Below are 19,509 nucleotides of genomic sequence, written 5' to 3'. Positions count from 1 at the left end.
GCCTCCCACCGCACTTTCTTCTCAACCCACTGTCTCCCTACTGGGAGTCAAATACTGCCAGTTTGTAAAAATCACTGGCATCTCGAAATGATGCACAAAACATCCTTTGCCATCTGCGTCATGACAAAACAGGTTTAGGCAATATAAAAGACATGCCTCGCTCCCAACTCTCAACTTTAAACGCACTAGCTAAGGCCTGATTTATATTCTGCAGTTACATTGTAGGTTAAGGAGTAGATTTCCAGCTGAAGCATAATTCAGGTATAAGGGGTCAATTGCACAGGTGTAGAAACCAGTCAGTGAGTCCCTATCAGCAAGGAAAATATGTCTCAAGCTAGATTGCTTTGGTTACTGTCAGCTTGCTGCGGTTGCCCGTGGTTTGGATAGAAATGGAAATTGTTTGCCTTCAAAGTAAACAAGAGCTGCTTCTAAAAGCAGCTTAAGATGGGGGAAAAGGAGGATTACTGTCCAGTCTTTCAGCCTGCGTGACTGAAACTTTAGCAATCGATTTCCTCCAGGAATTGCTCACTATCAGTCTCACTTCTCTTTAGAGATCGTCCTTTGCCAGGAGGTTGCAGACTAGTCTCTGGTGCCTGCGCTCTCAGCAGTGGTATGAATGGCACGAAGCTGTCGGGATGTCACTGTCTTGCATGCAAAGCAACCAGTGTGGCAGATTAGTTGGCTTCTGTGGTCTTTTAGGCCTTTTCGTGTGGCTGAGCTGGTCCGCGAGTTCCTTCTTTGTAAGAATGAAAAAGACTTTTGATTTGGCCTCTTGTATAGTTTCCACTGCCTCACTGATTTTATTTTTTGAGGTTTTCATCGTCTTGTCTTTCTCATCTCCTTGGACCTCATATTGAGAGTTTATGGAACAGATACCAAAATGTTCAACATCTTTTTTTGGCTAAGGAATTGTGCCTCATCTGGCCATGGAACTGCTTCCATGTCTTGATGCAGTACTTCTGTTTAACACTTTGAATTAAAGCTGAAAGTCTGCACTTCAATCACACATTGACTGTTTTGATTGGTGCTGCAGAGATGCAAGAACTTATGGACCTGTCTGCAGTGTTTGTTAGTGTTATGTTACGGCTGTGTGCAGACAGGAAGAGGACCCAAAGTGCAGACTCCGGAGACAAAAAGGTGAACTCAAAACAGCTTTAATGCTGAACTCAAAAAGGGTAACAAAACATACCTGGGAAAATCAAAATAAACTTAAACCAGAGAACTGACAGAACACACAGCTAGGTAAACGGTAGAACGCGACAGAGAGCACAGGAAAACACAGGGCTTAAATACGCAGAGGGAGTAATCAGGGAACGGGCAACAGGAGGGAAACACAGCTGGGGCAAATCAGGACTAACGAGACAAAGAAGCATAAACTGAACACACTGAGAAAAGACAGAGACCTTCAAAGTAAAACAGGAAACACAACACAGACTGAACTTACAGACACAGACTGACTGGACACGGGAATATAGCAACTAAGGATACACAGAGACGCGAACTAGACAAGGGGATACAGCTGACAGGGGAGACAGAGCAACTAGAGATGACAGAGACATAAACCATAAGACAGAACTCAAAGAAACCAAAGACTAGAAATTATAAATAATATAATAAACCCCAAAACCCTGGGTCAACGACCCAGGCATCCTAACAGTTAGAGCATCAATTTCAGGCACGTAATACCTTGAAGAATTTAGTTTATCAAGCATGCATATTTGTGTGTGTGTTTATATATGTGTGTGTGTTGCACAGGGGAAAGTATGACCTCCCCGTGAGGAAAGCGATGAGGGATTAAATGACTTTTAAAACTTTTCCCTCAGCCCTCCCTCGCTCTGTCTGACCTCCGGCTCCTGTTGATGTTGTCTGTGCCCTTTAACACCCACGAGGGCTTCAAGTCTTGACACACACGTACAAGTGTGAAAGTGCGTACCGCTACTGTACGTCCTCTGACCTCCGAGCGAAAGCAGCTATGCAAAGTCACTGCATGCATGCATAAACTCCACCTGGGGATCGATTGTTGCTGCATTTAAAGTCACGGTGTCACAGAACAAAATCCACAGGCTATCACGGTTTCCCGTGTGGGGATTTAATACGTGTTTCATCAAGAAACAAGTGAATCAAAAAGCGTGTGTAATGAAGGGCAAAGGTTTGTTATCTTTTGGTTGGATGCGATTAAATGTTCGGTCGTGTCCTAATAATGAAACATTTTATTAAAGATTAAAGCTGGTATTTGATACTATCAACAGCTAACCTCATGTTGACAAATAACTTGGTTTGTAAGTGCTTAAGGCAGAAAAGTGTGCCGAGCTATGTGCTCGCAGTGGCTCGGTCAAAAAGCCCCGAAAGGTAAAACACAAGCTGTATCGATTCCAGAACTCAACTTAGTTATCTGCTGTTTTTTCTTCTTATCACACACTGATACAAAAAAAAGATGTATTTCTTTGCCCGAGTTGAAGAAAAGAGCAGATCAAACATCATTAAAGTTTTATATAGTGCCTCTCTTCATGTTCTTTATTCTTTTATGCCCTTTTATGTGCAAAACAATCTACTCCTAACCAAAGATGATTGAGTGATCCATCTTAAAAGGAAAAATAGTATTTATGAGTCCTTTAATAGTTTCCCGCGAAATACATTTTTCCATCAGTTAAAAAGTTGTTTTGCTGACAGGGATTACTTCCTGAGAGCTACATTGACAGACTGAGTTGATTGATGCCTCCAGATAGCAGGTAGGGTTTTACTTTTCTGTCCTTTCTTGCTCTGCACTCATTCGCATCCGGCTTTAAATCAGAAGAAATTGCTCTTTTCCTGCTGGCATTTCCTTGACCCCTCAAGAGGTTCTGCACCACAATGTTCAGCTGTGATTGAGGTCTGAGAGGGCTTACAGAGATCAATGCTAAAGGATTAACAAAGAAACACCCAAACCGAAGATGTTTTCTGCCTCTTGTTGACTTTTTACTTTGGAGCTTTTGTGTATCTTCCGGCTTTTTTTTCTGCTGTCCATTAGAGCTAATGTGTGTCCTCTCAAGTGTCTGTGTGAACACAACAGTTTTCTCAATGGTGACAAACTAAAAATGCAGAAATGACCTCAGTCTGTTTTGGTCCGAACTGACAGCTGTTACATATTTAGATGCACTTGTACTGCTTAAAAGTTTCAGGCTAATTTCTATAAACTGATATCATCTGGAGCGGTTCAGTGGTACTGGGAGCTCTATGCTCTCTTTTTGTAGTCTTAAATGTGCTGACCCATCATGTTAAAGCAGCTACATGCAGTCTGAGTGGCGACCAAAAAATGGAATACATTTACTGAAATGCAGTCATATTCTGGTGACAGCTTAGTGACCACTAAATGGGACTCTGAGTCTCGGCCCAAATAGTCGATGGCTACATTGATTGATTGCAGTCAGACTGCTGCAGATTGGTATGAGGTGTTTGTGGTGATGTGCTGGGTGTGGTTTTCTCAAAATGTGCTGCTGTGCATTATGGCCAAACAGCTTCAAACTGGGCTCAGATGTCCAGTACAGTTTTGCTGGGTGTGCAAGCCCGGCTAGCTCAGTCGGTAGAGCATGAGACTCTTAATCTCAGGGTCGTGGGTTCGAGCCCCACGTTGGGCGGAGCTAATTTAAGACAGAAGTTACCAAGAAACTCTCACAAGTCCTGGATTCAGGTGATTTTCTTACGACCTTGTTATTCCAGACATGTAAGCTGCCAAAACCTCTGCTTCATAGACGTTCTCACACATGCTTACAATCAGACGCACGTGATCATCTGGAAGGTGTAAAGGTGTGCTTGATTTTCTATAGGACTGCAAAGACTCATCTGTAACTGAGTCAGATGGTCTTTCCTCAATGGGCAATAAATATTGGTGCAAATGCAAATCATATCTTTATGACCTTCGGATGCCGATCTGTCCTCACGTGGACATTTTGCTAATATGATTCTTCAGAAGCTTTTTGGTCAGGTCTCCAGTCAGTGCTTTATGAAGTAAAATCTGGGCAAGGTCAGATTTCACAGGCTGAGGTTGGCTCTTGCTGTCATGATTGACATGACAAAAATGAACTTGTAGTGACAGCTGGCAGAGCAAGCACAGAGAAAGGTTGAAATAAAAGCAAGTTTATTGAAGGATAATAAGAAAAAAACCCACATACGTTTTTATATAGCTCTACCTCGGGATCCACATGGTTTTAAGGTGAAATAAATTAATGAAGTGAATCACAGCTTTTATTTAGATTCACCTGATTGCTCACTCTAAATGAAAAAAACACCAGATGGAGGCAATTGTTTATTTTCCTTGCGTGATGCTTTTTAAAACTTACATTTACTCGCTTGGTCTGAAGTTTATCGCCATGCTCTGCAGACATCTCTATAAGACTGAGAGCATCTGTTAGCAAACTGAAAACTAAATACTAAAGGTTATATTTCGGCTCTCCAACGTAGTGAGTATTTTATTTATGATTGCTAGTTTAAAACAGTCACTGCACGGTCGTGGTGCAAAAAGTCTAATCCCAGATTTCCAGGGTTCGTCTCTTACAGAGAACTTTCTGGATGGTTTTAGCATCTATACCAACTCAGTGTCCCCTTTAATAAACTCTTAGTGAAGTTGTTCCTTTGATCTCAAGGAAACCTCCAATAGAACAGGGCTCTGCAGATGTAGCCAGCTGTTCATTTTCTTCCATTTGTTTTGAAATGTTATTTTCTATTGTCATGTCCCATATGGTCTAGCGGTTAGGATTCCTGGTTTTCACCCAGGTGTCCTGGGTTCAACTCCTGATATGGGAATTGTCCTTTTTTTTACTGAGATCTACGTGAGACTGAATTTTGTGGAAGAAGAACTGGCCTGGCAGAGAGATCAAGCTTGAAAATATGTACTGCAGGTTAGGGTTGCCTAAGGCCCGAGGTGAAACTCGACTAATGAGTAAAGAGAGTCTATCTAAAAAGTGGAAGGAGTAATTTGAGAAGCTCATGAATGAAGTGATGAGAGAAAGAAGTGAATCAGAAAAAGAAGGAAAAGTGCAAGAACACTTGTTTAAATGCTATAGGTATGGAGATATGAAGGAGAGAGGGCCTGCAATTGTTTATATATATTTTTTTCAGCCTTTTAGTGGCTTAATTAGACAGATACAGTGAAGACTAACAAGAAAGCAGAACGGGAGACTTGGGGCCATGGGTCGGACTCAAACCTGAGCCAGCCGCTCTCAACCATGCAGCATATGGTCACCTGCTCATCCAACTGACCTAAACTGCCAACCGGGGTCTGCAAGCTTTGATTGTAGACTAGCTAACTATACTGGATCAAACGTTGGTAAACATATAATATATTAATATATTTATATAAAAATATATAAAGCGCCTTGAGGCGACTTTTGTTGTGATTTGGCGCTATATAAATAAGATTGAATTGAATTAAAGCTAGCTGAAATTATGATAAAAATGTCAAATATTAGTAGCTAACACTATAGCTAGCATTGAGATGTGTTGGTTTAAAGTTGAAATAATTAATAATTAAAAGGTTAGATATTCAATTTAAATTATTATCTAACAGCATGAATAACAAATACAGCTGTTAGCTAACTGTAAACGATAAACTGGGACAGCTAAACATAACCAACAGCTCTTAAACAGAGTCGTAGAATCAATTTGTGGATATATTTCTAAAATAATAAGCCCATAGTTAGGGGGAAATACTGGAAACATTTTTCTAACCATAACTGAAAGTAGTGCAGATCGAGTTTAAAATAAGTTCAAATGAAGATATTTGATTTTGACAGGTGGTGTTAATAAAGTTCATCATTGAGTCGACCTGAAGGACATCAGAAGCAAAAGGCTGGGAGCCGTTGGTCTACAAACTGGGTGCGATGGTGGAAGTGTATCGTGACTCGACCCAAACTGCTGGACAGCCTCTTTACTCACCTCTATTTACATTCATAAGTTATGTGGACATTCACAAAAGTAAAATGTACTTTTAATGCGGACAAATTCATCCATCTGGGCAGCGTGTGCGCAGTCGATTGCAACGATTGCATTAGGGGAGCCGCTACCGCTCCAAATTGCATTTTGATGTTGGCCCGGTCGCCAGCAGTCCGAGAGAAAAAGATAGATCTTGCACTTACGCCTGCCCACACTTCTGGCATTACACGGCTAAAAGGGGACCGAGATGTGCGACCAGTCTGTAAAACAGTACTGTTGCCTGTAGAGCTTTAAAACATGGAGCTGCTTCTCCCCTCGGTATCTCCGTTCTGAAACGGAGCCCAGGGCAGCAGACACTTTTAACACCACCGCTCTTTGAAATCAGAAACGGCACATTAGTCAGTGTTATTATCATAGGTCAGAAAATCAGCATTGTCTCAAAGGATGCCTCTCACCTCAGGCTTTTATCAGCAGTATCCTCTAACAGCACCAAAGCACCACTATAAACATCCATTACACACTGATAGATTTCTACAGATCCAGCTCTCATTAAATATATTTAATGTGTTATTCTACAGCACCTTATAGTTATTTACTTTCATTATCAGAAAAGGAGCGTGTTCACGGACCGGGGTACAAACCACCAAATGAGTTTTCAGTTACTCGTGAGGAGATAATGTTGCATTTTCTAGCCATGATTTATGATTATTACTCTGAAAATGACCCTCTGTGTTTCCAGGTAATGACTCCAGCTCCGAGCATTTAAAGTAACTGAATGCTAAAATTGAGTGGAAAGTGGTGTTGTTTCAGGTTTAATTAATCATTACCTTAAAAACTGCAATGGGAATCATTAGATACAGCTTTAGTTACTCGATGCATTGAGTGAAAAATGCTGTATACAGAACCAGAACATTAATACCGCCTGCATGAGATTCCAACCAGTAGATTCAGCTTTGTCTCTGACACCTGCTGGGGCGTGGATGTGGGACCTCTGGGGATTTTCTGTGGTGTCTGGCATCATGGGGTTTGCAGTGAATACTCTGGGTTCTGTTGCAGGGCGGAGCTTCTGTTAACCAGGCTCATTTCATTGCATTCCAAGTATGTTTGGTCGGATTGGCATCTGGGGAGTTGGGAGTGAAAAAATGTGGCTCTTTGTTGTCTTCCTTGAGCTCTTCCTCGGCGGTTTTTTGCAACGTAACACTGCATATTATCCTGCTGGGCGATGCCATTCCTGCCTGGTGCTTTTGGAGTGTATATTAGGTTCATGTCAAACTAACATTTGCTTGAATGTTTCCCAGCATACAACTGTTTCAATTTACATTCTAACTCATTGGTATTCATCTTTTGCTTGTGCCGTGCCTGTGTAATATAACAACACTACAAAAACAAATCCTAAAAATTGCCGTTATTGTTCATATTTTGTTCCCATTCACTCTTCTAACACTCTAAATGACCTTAATAACATTTTAATGGTCATCCAGCTCCACATTTATATTACTGGACTGCAGCAGAGTAGCTTTTTGTGGACATCCTTTGTCCAAAACAAGTTGTTTTAGCTCCTCTTCCTTCAAGCCATCTATCTTCTGATGGGCAGTGCCTCACAGTCAAAATATCTGGCGAAATAGGTGGCGCTTCTGTGCTCACAGAAGACCTGAGTAGACCACACAGAACCTAGAGTAGAGAAGGAAAACTGTCTGAACCCAAGACAGAACCACAATCATCTTAAGGGTTTGTGGAGAAAACATCCAATGAGCAACAATAGTGAAGATGCATTGTTGATACCAAAGGAGAATGGCAAGACTGCTTTGAGATGACAGAAAGGCAACAGCAAGTTTAATAACAATTTGTTACAACCAAGGTCTGCAGAAGAGCATCTTGAGCTTTGAAGCAGATGAGCTACAGCTGCAGAAGACCACACGGGATGCCACTTCTGTCAGCTAAGAACAGAGGCTACAGTTCACATAGACACAAAGATAGATCTGGATTTTGCTCTGAGGATGTTTTCAGAATATAAGTTAAAAATATATGCCATGCAGCCTTTCCTTTTAATAGCCTAGGAAATAAGGGAGGGGCATACACCAAAATGTTCCCACAAATTTTGACAAATGAAAGATGTTCAGACTTTTCTCCTGCTACCCTCGTTCTTTCTTTCTGTAGGCGTGTCAATGCCCATTCCAGTGATTGGCCTCCACAACAAGGACAAGGTCTTCGTCAACGGCAGCTGTGTCCTCAACGAGGAGCGCTTCGTGCTGATTGGCTCCTTTGTGGCCTTTTTCATCCCGCTCGTAATCATGGTGGTGACATACTGCCTCACCATACAGGTAGGGCTTTTTTTTCGTGTATATGCCGTTGCTCTTGTTTGCAACATGCATCTTTTGTAATGTCTTTACTTTACTGCCTTCATCTATGTCCCCTCCCCTTCAGGTGCTTCAGAGGCAGGCCACAGTCTTCCTGTATGAGGCAAAGACTTCTTCCCAGCAGCCTTTGCACACACCAGCAATGGGAAATACATTGCAGCCTCCACCCAGCACCTTCCATCTTCCTCAGATCAATACACTTGCTCCTCCAGACTCACAAGGTAAACACCTACCAGGACTGGAAAATCTCCCACTCACCTAACCAATTATTTTATGGTAAATACATGAATTTATTCTTGAAAGTATTAGCAAATAATACACAACCACACACACATAATTATTGTTAGTGATTTGATTTTTTTTCATGTATTTTATGCTGGTATCCCAGCTTGTTTTACTTTCTGAAGGATTTTAATCACTCTATAAGTATTAAACCCTCCAGCAATTAAACCAAGAAGAAGCACAAAACAAATTGATGGATTTTTATTTTGCCACTCTTGAGATGTTTGAGTCATACCGCCTAAGCATGGCATATTTCAATTTGTGTTTTAATAATGAAGAAGGCCTCCATAGCAGCTCAGCACCAACAGTACGCTTCATTACACACACCCTAGGTTGCTTATTTGACTTGGTCTTTAGCTTCAGGGTCTTCAACACTTTGGTTATTGGTATGACAAGACTGTACAAATGCAGATAATCAATTTCTAATTAGCATAAGGTAAAATGATGATACTGGAGGTTCCTCTGTAAGTGATGTGTGTCTGTGCTCTCTCACAAGCTAATGTACCATTAAATCAAGCATTTTGATCCATCACAAGTAAAGCAGCAGCTAAAAGAAAAAACTCTGACTGTGCAACAAGTTCTTACCCTGTTTGTCAAATCATGGCCTAGAAACTAGAATCGTGTTTGGGATATTTTTAATTTTTCAAAATTAGGATAGCCATTGTTTCCCTATTTTGTGGTACTCTGTCCTGGACGTCGCTCTATCAGAGAGTTGTCAGGACATTTTCCAGCTCAGGTGGGTGACATGACTCATCGGTGTACAGTAAAGGCAATGGGTCTATCACCCTACTTTACAAAAATCTATAGATCCGCCTGTTACTTCTGATTGTTACACCGCTAATTGATTTATTATGGACAGAATTTCAAGGCGGTACCAAGTAGCAGAAGCCTCCCCCTTCTGTGAACTCAGGATCTCATCTCTGCTTTTTGTGGATGATGTGGTTCTGTTGGCTTAGTGGTGGCCTCCAGCTCACACTGGAGTGTTTTTTAGCCGAGTGTGAAGCAATGGGAATGAAAATTTGCAGCTCCAAGTTTGAGGCCAGGGTCCTCAGCGGGAAAAGTGGGAGGGGTCCACTCTGGGTCAGGGATGAGTTGCTGCTGACGAGTTTTGCCGTGGACTTGTTCACAAGTGACGCGGAGCGGGAGATAGACAGACGTTGTGTGGCGGCATCAGCTGACTCCACTCGGGATGCCTCACATTGCAAAGTGTAGGGAACAGCAATGATTAGCACATGAATGTTTAGGGAGCGCACAATTTGCTTTTGATTTTAAGCAATTTCATTGTTGCTCATTTAATTATGGAAAGTCAAAAACATGATTGACATTCAATTAATTGTGCAGCTGTAAGCTAAGCAGCTAAGCAATCAAACGGGTTGAATTTAGAGCAGGTCTCCCTGACTTTGGTCTGGTCACAAGAGTGGATACAAAGAGCTCCTTCTCTCTTATGTGATGAAGCAGCTCTTTTATAATAGCTTCAGATCACAATTCTGGCATCTTCAATCCATTTCACGTCTTTAGAAGCCTGCAGGCCATCCAGGCTGAAGGCAAAAGATCAACCTATCCCGAAGGAAGGGTAGACCTAAACCTACAGGGTGTACCTGATGTAACAAGTCTGCTTATCTTTCAACTTTTGATATCAGGTATTCCCTTATTAAATGTATCTGCTCTCTAAGTTTAGTTATGCTTGAGAAAACCCATAACAGATGTTTTTCAGGTTTATGATAAATAATGAGCTTGGTCTATACCTCTGTACAAGACAAATGCTTCTATAATTACTGTATGTTCTTGAAACGCATAATTACAGGATTCCCAGAGGGATTCATCGATACCTAAGAGTTTTTGTCATCGTAAACCACGTGTAGGCCACATTGCTCAACAGGTATAAGAGAAGTAAGAAGGACAAAGCTTTGCAAAAAAGTTTCTCCAGCTCCGAGCACTTACAGTGGGTAAGGCGAAACAGAAAAAAAGCACACTTCGTCAGCTGTTTCCTGAGATGCTGTTGTGCTGCTGAGAAAACAGCAACTATCTGATCTGATCAGTTTGGGCGCCACACGGACGTTTCCCATTCCAGGCCAAGCCTTGGCTTCTCCAGTTCAGATAAAATTGCATGATACTGCAGTCTCTGCCCATTTTCCATCTTATCCTCTCTCCAATCCCAGACGCAGAAAATTGAAAATGAAACATTCAACTTGTGCCTTAACTTTTCATCTCGCCTCTACCCTACAAAATATCAGCTGCAGTGTTAATAGAAAACTTGACATTCTTTCATTGGCTGGCTGTACAGGCAGCAGTTTTCTGGTTGACACGTGGTGATAACATGTGCAAGTCCAGCCATTCAGCTTTCCACTAAAAAACTTTAAAGGCAAAAGTTTGACATTTAAATGGTTGTTTTTTTGCCCCTTGCTCAGAGTTGAAGGTCCCACCTCCTCAAAGCAGACGAAACACCTTGAGCTGCCTGAAGGGCACAGAGCCCAGCATTCTGCTCAGCGCCTCCACCTCAGATAGCATCAGCATCATTCCCAGCTCTGAGGTGGCGTCCCAGCTCAGCTCGCCAGCAGCTGGACCGGGCCGGAGCGATGCGTCAAGTCACGGTCGCCGGGGGATGATGCAGGCCATAAAAAATGAGAGACGGGCCTCAAAGGTGAGAATAAAAAGATTAGTAGGTTTAATCAGGGGGTAAATGATAAATGTGCAGTCATGATCAAAAGTAAGTACACCCTCTTAAAGTTGTAATGGTTTACAAATCAGGACATTAAAAAAATATATTTGGTCTTAAACACAACCTGAGATGAACAACAACTGAAGTCTGTAGAGTCTGCGAGTCTGAGATCAACCTCTGTAAAAGCAGATGTTTTGACAGTTTTCTGGTCTAGACCATTCAGGTGTGCGATAACTTAATGCTATAATCTTCCCAGGACAGATCATGCAAATTGGGTCATGCAACAGGACAATGATCCCAAGGACAGCAAAATCCACACCTCAACAATTTTAATTTCGGAATGCTGTGGCGGAAAAACCTCTAAAGCTTTCAAACAAAAGGCTTTTTCACTTGGACTTACTTTTGTTGTCTTGTGTTAAAATTAAATAAAGTTACCTTTGGTAAAAAAAAAAAAAAAAAGTGATTCCTGAGTAATAATCCTCAGGCATACACCATCAGCGGTGTAGTCAAAAACGTTCAAACAGTGCTCAGTACTACTTAGACTAGTCGTAAATACTTAAAAGTGTGCCACTGTTTGACCACCAGGGGTCAGTGTATACAGCAACTTGGATGTGTTTGCCATAAGGTTGCCGTATACAGTTGTTATAGCATACTGTAGCCTATTTAAACATTCAGCACTCAGTCATTGCCACCCAATGAAATCAGTTCACCCGTGACTTTCAACCTCCCTTTATTTTGGTCAACACGTAAGCAAAATATCCTCAGCTCTTTAGCTAATAAATGTGTTCTGTTTACCAGCTTGTTGGTCATTTTGTCAACCTTTTAGGATTATAAAATTGTAAGTCATTATCTGAGCTGATGACGTCAGTGAGAAGAATTAAAACTGTAAATTTCTGACCCCTTAAAGGCCCCTTAAAGATGAAGGAAACTGCAGAGTCAGTGGTAACTGTATCTTTAGAGACACTAACGATTTGTCAGTATGTGTGACTCCAGTGTTTATTGATTGTTGCAGTGCTCAGTAAAAGTTTTCATTAATTTTTTTTTTCCTTGCTTTTTCTGACTTGCATCCAAAGTCTGTCTCGTTTAATGCATCATCATCATTTCTCCTATGAATGGCGTGTTTCTGTGCCAGACACTTTGACTAAAACGACTTGGAGTCGCTGAATGTTTGACTCGGGCTTGGCACTGGCCTCTGAAAATTCAGGTTAACTCTGGATGAAAACCAAAGCCCTCTTATATCTGTACAATAAATTTAAATCCTACTAGAAGTGGTGCAACTGCTGGGATATTGAAAGAAAAAGAACGTTTCGGTTGGAAGGAATTCAAACTGGCAAACTTTCTATCCACTGTCTTCTTCTTATTCCTTTCTTTCCTTCTCCTCTTCCTTTTCCACCTCTCTCTTCTTCTAGGTTCTGGGAATCGTCTTCTTCCTCTTCCTCGTCATGTGGTGTCCCTTCTTTATCACCAACGTCACCTTCGTCTTGTGCAGCAACTCCTGCAACGAGTCACTGCTCCACGACCTCCTCAACGTCTTCGTCTGGGTGGGTTACATCTCCTCCGGAGTCAACCCTCTGGTCTACACCCTCTTCAATAAGACCTACAGGAGAGCGTTCTCCAGCTACATCAGGTGCCAGTACAAAGTCGGGGCCAACGCAGCCGGGCAGGGTTGCAAAACCCTCCTTGTCCCGCCGCCATGCCCTTCACATGCCGTGACTCCTCTTCTTATGGGCGGTCACGGGAAGGCAGGTGTGGACCGCAACAGTAACTGTCGCAATGGCGGTAGGGGGGATAACGGGAGGCTTGCAGTGGACCCGGAGGACACGACGGACGATGGGACGCAAATCGGAATAACCTCGCAGAGCATTTCGGAGTGCCAGAACATTTGCATGCTTTCAGAAACAGAGCCGGAAACGGAGCTGGAGCCGGAGCTGTCACTCATCAGCTACAGCCCTGCCCCGAGAGAACACACAAGCAGCGTGTGACTGTGCGTGTCTTCAGTCTTCTTTTTGAGCCTGCAGATGCTGTTCCAAGCAGGGCTGGTGCTTGGACACGACAGCTTTTCTACTGGTTTCAACTGTAGTGAGGACTCTTACTGGGAAAAGGACTAGTCTCTGCTGACGAGCCTTTTTCTCCGCACTACGTCCATCAATGTGGAAAGAAACCAGAAGAGTTAATATTTTGGGTTGGAAAGGTGGAATGAAAACCAATATTTCCAGTGTGCTCGTTTTCTAAATGTTGGTTTTCATACCATTAATAGAAAACAAAGGCATCCACCGGGCCTTTACCTATACATCTAAGCACTCATCAGTGGCAAGATGTGGGGCTCCTCATGGCGTTGAAAATACCAGCTGAGATCCACTGAAAGGGATGAAGTGAAGAGGTCGGTGGAGAGCCAACTCTCGTCAACCTAGCATTAAGTCAAGTGGCCCTTCATGGAGTCCCACAGACACAGGTTACAGAGTTAAGCACCAACCGGGAGGCCACTGGGGTCAAACTACGCCTTCAAGCCTTCACACAGAGTCGAAATGCAGTCCGAGCTCGGGTCCACGTGGATTCCCTCCACACCAAGCAAACTAAACCAAATATATTTTTGTGCCGGTCGAGCTTGACAACAACAGCAGTCCTGAGAGCCATCTGAATGAACCTCTCCAGCATGTTTAATGGAACTATTCAGCCGACAGGAGGGGGATGTTTCTCTGAAGGAAACTGCAGTCGAAGCGTGTCTGAGGGGACCAACATGAAGGAATGTACTACCGCTGGTCTCTGGTGGACTCACAGTGCCATCTAGTGGTCACATCACTCAGAGAGGTCGCCTCTTACCCTCCCCCCTTCTCCTTTATTGGAGTGAACAAGGGGGATACAAGAGCTAAGAAACAAGGTGCAGGCCTTTGGCTTAACACAGCTTTCAGGCTCTGGCTTCTGTTGACCAACAGAAACACTTTGCAAAATGCTAAATTCACTACTTCCACACGTTTTTAACTCAAAGCAACCAATGAAATCTTAAATAAAAGTAAAACAGTCTAAAAGGAAAGCATTATATGTAATTTCTTTATGTTAAGTTGAACTCTTTTCATGTTTGCACTCATTACTCATTCCCACTCTTTTCTTTATACAAGCCAAATGGGGAAATCTTTTGCATTCACCCATTAAAATAGGACTACAGTGTAACGTAGCCTCATGCAAATAAATGAGAATTTTGATTCAAAGCAGGTTTGATTTTTGATTGATTTGCCACAACTTATATGTGACTTTAATCTTGAATATGTCCCGAACTAATGAGCATGCATATCATATTATCAGGTTACGCATCAGGATTTTCACATCATCTACAAGCACAAATCTTCACAATTTGATATTCTGGGCATCTATGAAGGACGCATCCTTGAATTGAAAAGAACCTCTGTGTCATCTACTTTAAAACAGAAAAAAATTAGGATTTGTATTCAAGGACAGTTATTAATTTAGTCCCGTTTCGGTCATTCTGCAGAAGAAAACCTGCTTGAAGGGTAGAGTGAAAGCCAAAAAAGGAAGAAATTAAAGAATACTAATGGCTTTGTTTATATGTAAATCAATAAGTTTTAATAATAATTGAAGAATTACACTTAAAGCGAAGCTCCGATGATGGTTTGCTCGGCAGTGTTTCAACCCTGCACTGAGTCGGACTCTCTGATCTGCGACAGCTTCACAGTAACTCACAGTTAAGACCCAGTAGCTTTAGATTTCATCCGTGAGACGGACAGAAAGTCGATACCCTAAGAGACAAAGTCCCCAACCCTCAGAGCCCTGTCACTCTGACTCCACCTCTCTCACTCCCACTTTCCCTCCTCCCACATTTTTATTGACATCTGACAAGACGGCATGCTTCATCCACTCTGGATGAAATACCTGCAGTTTCATTTTCTCATGAACAAATTCACCTCATCCGAGATAACAGAGGACATCATGAGGGAGTTCTAATCGGCCCGATTCTAATTCCTGCTAGAAATACCTCAGCTTTTAGTTTTTACTGTCAAGGCATTCACATTTAACGAACCATCCATTTACAAAATCGATGAAGAACAGCCTGAGATGGCCTGAAACAGGAAGTAGAACTTCAAAAATATGTCTTAGTTCTGGTCGTCACTGCAAAGAAATCCCAGGGTCATAAATCAAACAAAAAACACAGTTCATTGGTTTTACAAACTTGGTTTGGTGTGACAGACCATTAATAACGTCTTTGTCAGGAAGAAATAATCAGCAGTTCGTCCAGTCGCTCTCATGACAGCTTGCAAAACTTTGTGTTAAAGACAAAAATTCCTTCTCTGCACCCTGAACATTGTGCAAAAACACTCGGCCAACCAGAATGGGATCCATTTGCTGGGACAATTCTGGACAACACCCCTAATGTAGGATATATAATCTAAAGTCAAAGACGCAGTCAAAAATACAGAGAGGTAATATAGCACTCTGCTAGCTTTACAAACCTGCTTCTTTTTATTGATCCATTGTCTCCTGTTGATTTAGAGGAGATTTTCAAAGTTAAATACCCAAAATGCTGGATGGAAAACTTGTTTTAAAACAGCAAAGACGAACTATCTGCAACAGTCTGCCTTACAAATGATATAATACTATGTGGAGTTTGAAGGTCAAGTTCATGTTTTTCATCAAGAAATTCGCCTCTTAGAAGATAAGATATGAATGTATAAAGAAGATTAAATCCTTAAATTAAAAGCGGGGCTAAATTTACTTGAGTTTTTCAAAGTAAAACAAAACCACAGCCTTTCTCCATAAAAGAAAACGATACTAGAAAGATGGCTATTTAGTAGAAAAAAGGCCCTTAAAATGAAAGATGCATACTTTGCATTATTGGAAAATCTCTTTCCATCCACTGTTTCCACTTTATTGACCAGCCTTTGTTCAGTCTGCCTCTTTTTTCTCAACTAATACTTTCTAAAACATACTGGCTCACATTTAATGACTACTTTTGTATAGTAGACGGCAGTTTCTCTAGAAATCAATATTTGATGTTCTTAATAATCGCCTCAAGCATATAAAAACACTAAGACACTTACAAACACTTGAATGTTTATTACCCATAATCTCCCCTACGCCCTTCAAAATCAAAGAGTAAAAGGTCAAAGCCTGCAATGTGATCAATCGAACCTAGAGCCTGAGGTCTGCAGCCACCTCTCCATACAATTAGAATGAACCATAATAGTTCCCTTTGTTCTAATTCTATGCGCCTCTGTATAATTTATCCTCTATTTGTATGCTACAGACTTACCCAGTGGGCATTGGCACCACTTTTCTTTCCACAAGGAGAGATCTACATGAGCTAATGTTGGCAAACCAACAATGAGGTTTGACCCACGAATATCATGCATGTTTGAAGTGTTGTTCAAAAGGTCCTCTCTGCCTCACTTAGGTTTTTGTTTTCTTGTGAAGTACAGGAAAGAAATAACGAACAAACACAGGGCAATCAACAAAACGCACCATCCAAACAGCATTCGGGCATTTTATCCTCATTGACTTCCCAATTATCACAATAACATGTAAACAAGGGGAAAGACAGGGAAAAAATAAAAGGAGAAGAGAGGACTCTCTGAACGTGGTTGAAAGGATCGTGTTCCGGCACGGAAAGAGCCGCAGCCAGGCCAGCCAACTCACTATGTCACAATGTAATAGCTCTATGTTTCTCGTGTACCTGTGTGTGTACCGAGCTTGGCTCAAATTGCAGTCTGAGATTGATTCAGAAGCTTTTCTGGGTTTTATTGATTGTGTCCAGCACAGTGGACTGAACCGGGAACGTCCCTGCAGGTGCCAGTCCTGTCCGGACAGCTGAAAGCAATCATTCTGAAAAGATTTCAGTGAATAATTCGATCCAGGCCTGGTGTGTATAGACATAGCAGGAGCCGTTTTCTGACAGACTTTCCTTTCAGTACATAGAAAGAGAGAAAGATTCTTTCCTCTCCGGGAGTTTTTTGGGTTTATGTTAAAGATTAAAGGAAAAATCCCAGAAATGCTACAGCAATATATAGAAACTCAAAAAGGGATGACAATGCGCTGTATCTTGTGTTAGCTGACACATTTTCTTACCTCGTATGAATCATTTTAGATTTTCAAGGAATTATGTGTCTATACAGAGACTCAAGGAATGTTCTGACATTATGAGAAATGTGCTTATTTGCTTAAATTAGATCATTAGCAAAGCCAGGACACTGTTAGGCTAGACTAGCATAAACACTGGAAGCAGACTGAGCCTGCTAGCCTCAGCAACACATCTGAATAATACATAATCTGTCATTTATGATTTATTTAAAAAACCCAACAAGTAGAAGTATTATAAGAACTTCTTTTGTGGCCACAAATTGTGAATTCTAGTGTTGAAATTTCAGTAGCACCTTGGTTAAGCTAACTAGCTAGCAAATATTAGTTATTCCATGCTAGTACTTGAAGACAGGTCTGACATGCTAGTGCTAATGGGGGTCATTTTTATGATGATTACATCAGCATCTCCTCCTTTTGTTATGAAATGATGCACTATGCCAGACTACATTTTGCACTAGGTGCATATTTTATAACACATTATTATTAAATAGTATATTTGAACAACACCTGGCACATAAGCCGGGATTATACTTTGCAAGTCTGCAAGTAATTTCATCATCAAACAGTGAGTGCAAGGGTCCACGTGGATGTCCCTGTGCTTGCCTGCTTTTTGACTTATCTGAGGAGAAATTGCATGCCAACTATGTAAGCGCCTCAGGTGGCAGACTTCAATCAGACTCTAAAGAGGTATAACAGGAAAGACTACTCAGTCATCAGGTGTCCACAGTGGAGTATACTCAAGAGCTTAACCTTTTAACATCCTCCTGGTATCCCCCCAGGGTGGGATTATGGTTGCAATATACACACAATTAATACATTCATTTTGGCATTACAGGTATTAGTGTTTGCATTTCTTCCAAATACACAAAAATCTATAGAAAAACATTGACTTTAACATATCTCTAACCCTACTCTCTAGCATCACCAGATTTAGTGGCTGTTAAAAGGTTAGAAAATAACCTTTTTCTGTTTTCCAACAACTAATACAGAACAGAAGATCTTTTCTGTTTGGCAGTGTACCCTGTTCATCATGAAGGAGAAGAAAACGCACCAAAGCCAACCTTAGCAAGCCTTGATTATTTAATATTATCCTGATTCTGTTCGGATTCCCTTTGGCCCAGAAAATATCATCCTGACAGTTTTCTGGTGTGATGTAAGCATGTAGCAAAAAGACCCTCTGCGCTTCTACGTCACTTCTCAATATTTCAGTCCAAACATAGCGCTGGACGAGGCTTTTGAAACGCCAACTCATATGAGCACATCGTATTGTGTATATAAAATCATAAAAAACAAACAAAGTCAAATGGACATATTTCCCAGAATGTCATCATCTTTACTTTTCTATCTCACAGAAATAGCAATAAATTGCTGCAATTAAACACAAAATATTTCCTGCCATTTCCGGATCATTTGGAAGGATGTCAAAGACTGTAAGAGAATCCCAGGAGCTCACAAAATGTTACAGTTTTCAGATAAAAATGCATTTGAAAACATGCTGATCAGACTTTTCAGCAGAGCTCTTTGAAAGGTACTCTGGTTTATCTTCCCAAACGTGCAACTCTGTCACTAAACGGCTCAGAAAGTAGCCGAGATGTTCAAGAGTCTGACAAACCCAGCAACTCTAAATCCAACTTCATTGCAGACAACATTCGTTCTGGAGCCCTGAATTTAAACACCCCTTTGATGCTGGTTTGCATCGACACAGAAATCTGGTTTGTCTCGTTCTTGTATGATCCGGCGCTTGTGGGTTTGAACTTTTTATGCGTTGAACTTTTTTGTGTTATGTAGTAGATGTTTTTTTGTTTTATTTTATTTTTTTTGTTGTTTTTTTTATACCATTTTAATTGTGAATGTTTGTCTATGACACATTTTTATGAGTTTTTACAATTTATGTCACCATCCACATGATGTTTTTTTTCTGTGTGATGCTGCTATTTATTTATTAAAATATTATTCTAATGTGTGGACAGTTGTGTTATTTGTACATTTAGCCACATTTGAATCCATCCACTTAATGGAAAGCAGGCTGTTTTTGGTGCTTTACTGATGGTCAATAACTAGCTGAAAGTTCTCTTTTTAACTTCTGATTGTTTGATTGTTGGAGTTTCTCTATTATTGTAGGCTCTTTATCTAACAATATAAAGCGCCTTGAGGCATCTGTTCTTGTGACTTGGTGCTATTTAAATAAAGTTGAATTGACAAGACAAACACACTGTG

At 41.2% G+C, this 19,509-nt stretch overlaps 1 protein-coding gene and 1 non-coding gene across 2 annotated transcripts in view; both read left to right on the top strand.

Moving 5' to 3' along the window:
* htr2cl1 (5-hydroxytryptamine (serotonin) receptor 2C, G protein-coupled-like 1) overlaps positions 1-19,215 on the top strand; it is a 198,616-nt gene extending 179,401 nt beyond the window's left edge. The window contains exons 8-11 of the mRNA XM_031726936.2: positions 8,065-8,228; positions 8,332-8,485; positions 10,955-11,187; positions 12,615-19,215. Of these exons, the coding sequence (XP_031582796.1) occupies positions 8,065-8,228; positions 8,332-8,485; positions 10,955-11,187; positions 12,615-13,187 (1,124 nt within the window). The 3' untranslated portion in view covers positions 13,188-19,215. The remainder of the gene's footprint in view (positions 1-8,064; positions 8,229-8,331; positions 8,486-10,954; positions 11,188-12,614) is intronic.
* trnak-cuu lies at positions 3,542-3,614 on the top strand. The gene has a single exon. It is a non-coding gene; the product is annotated as a tRNA-Lys (tRNA).
* Positions 19,216-19,509: the final 294 nt, after the last annotated feature.

The sequence above is a fragment of the Oreochromis aureus genome, linkage group 3 (assembly GCF_013358895.1).
Source record: "Oreochromis aureus strain Israel breed Guangdong linkage group 3, ZZ_aureus, whole genome shotgun sequence".
NCBI classification, from domain to species: Eukaryota; Metazoa; Chordata; class Actinopteri; order Cichliformes; family Cichlidae; genus Oreochromis; species Oreochromis aureus.
The sequence above is the reverse complement of the archived record's forward strand: the minus strand, read 5'-3'. Positions and strand labels throughout refer to the sequence as shown.